This window comes from Brassica oleracea, chromosome C1 (assembly GCF_000695525.1).
Source record: "Brassica oleracea var. oleracea cultivar TO1000 chromosome C1, BOL, whole genome shotgun sequence".
NCBI classification, from domain to species: Eukaryota; Viridiplantae; Streptophyta; class Magnoliopsida; order Brassicales; family Brassicaceae; genus Brassica; species Brassica oleracea.
In genome coordinates, this window is record NC_027748.1 from 15077915 (window position 1) to 15084287 (window position 6373).

Here is a 6373-nt window from a genome sequence, read left to right on the forward strand (position 1 = left end):
GTTTTGGGTTTGACTCCAAGTTTTGAGTCACACTTGGCAATTCTACCCTTGTAATAGCATAATTAACCAGACAAAAAAAATGAACTATTTCCCTTCCTCTCTTCTCTTTTTTTTTCTTATCTCTTTCTACCCTCTCCGTACAGAACTAACTAGGTGTTGTGCATGCACATGCGTGCATCATTTTCTTACAAATATTTATTAGTTTAAATCAAGCCAGTATGATAAGTTATTATTTATCTCGTCAAACAAATTAAATCAAACATCAAATTATTTATATTTGATAAAGATTTTCATTAAAAATTTTAAATATTAAAACTATTTTATAAAATATCTTTATGCAAACTTTTTACCTGATTAATATTTGATTATAAATTGTTGTATATCTTAATTTAAATATTTTATAATAGAAAAATAGTATTTTAAGAACACAATTTATATGAATTATCTCATTTTTTTTAAAAAAATGATATTATTAATTTAAAATTTTAAGATAACAACACAATTCGATTTTAATTATATAATATATATAATATATATGTATATATATATATATATATATTCATTGAGATAACAACACAATATATGAATTATCTTCTTTTAAAAAAATGATATTATTAATATAAATTCTTTTTAAAATTATATAATAAAAATATATATATATAAATTTATTAAGGGTAACAATGGCATTAACTAGTCTAACTTTTAACGTGAGAGTTCGGATGCAAAAAAATTACTTCGCAAATAATAGTATAGATAAATATTTTCTCCAATATAGTTATTCAACAAATTAACCCTAATATCAAATACATTTTTATATTGTCAAACAGTTTTGTTTTGCGTATTTCCCCAAATTTCATGAACCTAGAATTTCACAATTAATATCACTATTATAAACTAAAAGAAAAAGTCAGCCTATTGTTGTATTCATGGTTTTATATTTTAGGACTCCAAGAATACTAACATCACATACATTTTGATATGTCGCGTTACTAGAAACAATGATATTTAGTTGTAAAAAAGTTACCCTTAAGACCATTTATAAAATAGACATGGATTTAGAAAATGATATAGCGGGCGAGATGGTAGATAAGCAAGGGGCTGTTCGTTTTACAATCTCTAATCTCCATATGATCCATTCATACGATAGATGAGCTATCTGGATGAATTTATGTTCGTTTTTTTATTTTTATTTCCATTTAGATGAGTTTAGTAAACAAATTATTATTATTATTATATTTATGTTTTGATTTAATCATATGTTTGATATTAATTTTAAATAAATTGACTATTATTATTTAGTTTAAAATATATTTATATTGAAATTATTTTAAAGTTAGCCTTTTTTTGTTTTGCTGGAAAATGAAATTTTTCGGTTTTGGCGGGAACATGAATTTTTTTTGGTTTTGGCGGGAAACACAATGTTTGATGTTGGCGAGAAAATATTTTCGGTTTTGGCGGGAAAACAAGATTTTTCATTTTTGGCGGGAAAATGTGATTTTCCAGTTTTGGCAGGAAAATATGATTTTTTTTTGTTTTGGTGAAAAATGCGATTATTTTTGTTTTGGCGGGCAAACGTGATTTTTGGTTTTTGCGGCAAAATAAGATTTTAGGATTTTTGCGGGAATGGGATTTTCCAGTCTGACGGGAACATTTTTTTTGTTTCGGCGGCAAAGCGAAATTTTTCAGTTTTGGCAGGAAAACACGATTTTTCGATTTTGGCGGAAAATGCATTTTTCTTTCTTTTTTTGCGGGAAAATGAGATTTTTTTGGTCTTTGTGGGAAAACAACATTTCCGGTTTTGGTGGAAAATGGGATTTTCCTGTTTTGACAGAAAAAAACGAAATTTTCTGATTTTGGCGGAAAACCTTATTTTTTGGTTTCAGCGGAAAATCAAGAATTTCGGATTTGGCGGAAAAATGTGATTTTCGGTTTTGATATGAAAACGATATTTTTTAGTTTTGACGAAAAACGAGATTTTTGCTTTTTGTGGGAAAACAAGATTTTTTTGTTTTTGCAGGAAAACGAGATTTTTCGGTTTGGCGAAAAAATGTGATTTTTGGTTTTGGCGGGAACATGATTTTTGTGATTTTGACGGTAAAATGCTTTTTTGCGGGTTTGTCATTTTTCGTTAGTGACAAAGTGGTATTAAGTTTAGGTTTGTAATTTGTCAATTACATTAGGGGTATAATAGAAATTATACCATTTTGACGGATCCATCTCTATCCAGATGGTTCAAATTGGATCATCTAGTTGATTTTCAAAATTAAGCCTAAATTTTTAAAACTCATCCAAATGAGCCAAATTATTCTTTTAATGTATAAACGAACAAAACTCTTATTTTTATCTAGATAGTTTATATAGATGGAGAAAGGGATAGCCCTAAAACATAAATGATGATTTGTCATTTATGTTTTGGTCAGCGGTCAATGCAGAATTTGTAAAGATAATGGTATGGAATGTAGAAACTAATTTTGGAAGTAGATGAGATATAAACTGAACATATTGATTGCAACAATGGAATTATGAATATCAAAGTTTCAAGGAAAAAAGCAAACAATGGAAGTATGAAAACGCTATTTTATCCAAAAAAAAAAACCTAATATTTTTTTACCTTCTTTCACCCAGCCAACGGCTACTAGTTGCCTAAAGCTGAAGAGTCTTATGTGAGAAGATGCGTTTGAAGCTTCAGTGAATAAAAAACACTGCAGTTGACGAAAGTACCCCTACAAAGAGACCATTATTACAAGAAACCCTCATAACGGCTAGTTTTATGATAAAGGATCCTTCTTCATCCTTCTTGTCTGAGCTGTAGACCAACGCACCAAATTACACACTCTACTCTCTCTCTCTCTGTTCCTTTATCTCTCTACCTCTGTGAAAAATCTCTACTTTCTGATAGAATTAGCGCTAATGGAGGAGTTTGAGCACATGATAGTGGAGGAGTTCAACGAAGAAGACTTCTACGAGAACATAGAAGCACCCAAGTTTGTAGATCTCACCGCACCAGATCATCGCCCAGAAGGAGACGACCGTTACTGGTTCTGTTCCAGAGTTGGTAAGAATCTTCTTCACTCTCTTACATTAGCTTTTCCTTTTGTAAATGCCACACAGATCTGAGAAACAACACAGTGAAGTTTGATCAATCTGAAAGTTGCTATATTAGGGGTTTTAGTGATGAACAAGAAGCTTGTGATTTTTTGATACGTTTTGACTTTGCTGGTGATAATGTGTAATTAGGATGTGACCAGAAGCATGAAGAGTTCATGGATTCAGAAGCAATCTACAAAAACTTCGTTCTTCGGGTGAGTCAGAAAAGCTCAAACATTTTTTTTTATCTGATTAGATTCGTGTCTTTGATGTTTAATCAAACATTTACTTAGGTGATGGCTGCTAGGAGTCCAAGTGTTCGTCTTCGTAAAGCTCTTTACAGAAAAGATTTCAGGTATATGAATTTAACTTAGAGAAGAACTTCATTGTGATGATGTGTGTTTTAAACATTACTCTACATGCTTCTTGTTACTACAGTGTTGAACCTAAATGTCCCAACACGGTTCCTGCAAAGCCTTCGAGATCTCGTGTTTCTAGATTGGCTATGATCTCATCTATTCCTCACAAGGCTAATAACTTGAGGTCAAAAGAAGTCAAAGCTATCCCCACAAGCAAGAATGCAACTCCAAAGGCAAAAGCAGTAAAAGGAACTATGTTGTCATCAGTTCCTCACAAGGCATTAACTGAGCGAAAGAAGAAGCAAAAAATGCAGAGTCCAGCAGGTTTCAGGAGTGTGCAGCATCCGAGAACTGCAGCAGCAACTAGAGCCACTGAAAGCAGAGTTGTTGCAAAGGCTTTGGTCTTTGGTTCTCCAAAGAAGCTGGTGAAACTGAAGAGATCTGTGGAGCTTAGCTCCTCGGTGAAGAAGCTGTGTCGAGGGATTAGGAAGCTTGATGTTGAAAGCAAAAGAAAGGGTTTGGGGGTTAATAATAAGGTTGAGGCTTCAACAACTCCATCTAAGAAACCACTAAGGACACGAGAGGTGAAGAGCCGAGTGTTTGATTCAGTTCTGTCACAGAAGAAACAGATTGGTGAAAAGGCCAAAGGTTCTAGTACTTTGAAAAAGAGGGTCAAGGAAAAGAAGGAGCCTGTGGTTTCCTCTGATCCTTCCAAGGCTCATGAAGCTAAGGGCAAGGAACATGAGAATCAATTCTTGGTGGAAAACAAATCAGAAGAGAATGCAGCGGAAAATGCATTAGCTTTGGACTGTGATGACAAAGAGAATGCTGATAGAGGAGATACTTGTGTATCAAAGGAGAGTAAACTAGATAAAGCAAAGCAATGTGAGACTACTGAGACTGAAGACAAGGAAAATGCATTAGCATTGGAGGGTGGAGACAAAGAAAATGTTACTAATGATGCAGAAAATGATGACAAGGAAAATGCTTCAGCCTTGGACAATAACAGGTTTTGTAAATTGCTGTTGATTTGGTTTACTTTGGATCCTATCTGCACAGAAAACCTCACCAGATATATACTTGTTTTGTCTGAATCTTGCAGGAAAGTTGACCATCCCCCCAGCCCTATGGTGAAAAAGAAAGTCTTTGGCAGGAAAGAAACTTGCAAAACCACTCCAAAGGTATATAAGTTTATTCTGTATACTTTTCTGATGAGATCTTCTCATGTTTATATTATGTGTTGCTAATGTACTTTCTACTGAACCAGGCGATGACAATAGCAGATAAGTGTTTCAATGGCAAGACTGTTTCGGCAAATCCTACTGTGAAGTATACAAAACCTAAGCTCACCAATCCAAAGCCCTTCCGACTAAGAACTGATGTATGATGCAATACAACCAACCAAAGAGATTTATTCTCTAGTATGCAACTCTGCTTGGTTTTTGGTTTCTGATGGAAGAATATTTACATGATTACAGGAAAGAAGAATCCTCAAGGAAGCAAACGCAGAGAAGAAACCACAGTGTGCTCTTGCCAAGGAAGAAGAAACTACAAACATTCTTGGTGTTCATGCTGAAAAACATCAGACAGTTAGAGTAAGTTCTTTCTGAAACATTAAAATCAAAGCATATCTATGTCTACTTTTTTGTTTTGGTCCTTTTTATGACAAACGAATTTCAATTGCAGCTGGAGAAGAACACAACTTCCAGGGTAAAAGCTTCTAGAGGAACATCCACAACACTTGTTAGAGACGATGCCTCTGGAGATATGGTGAATTCCAAGAGGTAGAGAATCTGCTTTATCATAAAAGAGAGTGCAGTCTCTCACTTGAGAAGACTGCTCAAACATGTTCTGACTTTGACTAATAAGGGTTGTTGGATGTTCTGACTTGTCAAGAACAGTTGCTTTTACTTAGCATGTAACTTACAATAGTGTGCATTTCCTCAGGGTTGCATCAGGTACAAAGAAGCAAGTGGCGGCAAGTAAGAGAGTCGTAACCATGGAGGAAACCTCGCTGATGAACGGAGAATCTAAGGAAGCTGCAATCATCAACAACAAACCTTCTGTTTGTGCTGTTGCTTCAGGGGAGAAAAGACATGCAACTGTCCCAAAGGGTCCAAACTTCCATAGCATTCATGTACCTAAGAGCTGTACAAAGAGAGTGGCATCACATGTCTAAAATCTTCGGTTTAATTCACACGAGAGTCTTGTAATTTGGATTGATCTTTTGAGAAGTAAGAGAAGTGAGATTGTTTTAGTGTGTATAAAACACTTGCTCATTTTTACAATTGATCCATTGAAAATCATCATTGTTGGTATTATAGAGCTTAGAGCATCTCTAATGTATACATCTCCTCTAAAATAGAGATCTCTATTATAGAAGTGGATTTGCTCCAATGTATAACTCTATAATAGAGTTTCTCTATTTTAGAGGAAAATATAGAGAAATGTTATTTTTTACGATGAAAATAACACATCTTTATATTTTTTCATCTATAAATAGATGAACTCTATTATGCATACATTGGAGCAAATCTACCTCTATAATAGAGATTCTCTATTTTAGAGGAAAATATAGAGAATGAAATAGAAGTGGGTTGGAGATGGTTTTAGAGCATCTCCAACTCATTGCTATATTCACCTCCAGCTGCTATAAATAGAGGAAAAAATAGCAATCTCTATTTCAGAGGTATGTTTTTTTTATTTTCAAAACAGTCCTTCAACTTTTAAACTTTTATAACTATAACAAAAACAATTATTTTTATAGAAAAATACAGTTTTTATAAAAATAAAATCACACTTTTTATTTACCAAACAATCTTATAATGAAACTTTAATTTAAACAAAGTTATAATTATATGAAAATTTTATAAAAATTAAAACTAAATAGGGTTGATTTTCAACTTTCATAAATAAAAGATACTTGT

General features: G+C 33.2%; 1 protein-coding gene across 1 annotated transcript; it reads left to right on the forward strand.

Moving 5' to 3' along the window:
* The first annotated feature begins 2817 nt into the window (after positions 1–2817).
* Positions 2818–5749, forward strand: LOC106327372. Its single transcript, XM_013765514.1, has 9 exons — positions 2818–3055; positions 3238–3302; positions 3381–3442; positions 3526–4455; positions 4549–4627; positions 4714–4827; positions 4925–5041; positions 5133–5230; positions 5394–5749. Exons 1-9 carry the CDS (start codon positions 2911–2913, stop codon positions 5623–5625), a joined length of 1842 nt encoding a protein of 613 aa, XP_013620968.1. The 5' UTR covers positions 2818–2910; the 3' UTR covers positions 5626–5749.
* The last annotated feature ends 624 nt before the right edge of the window (positions 5750–6373 follow it).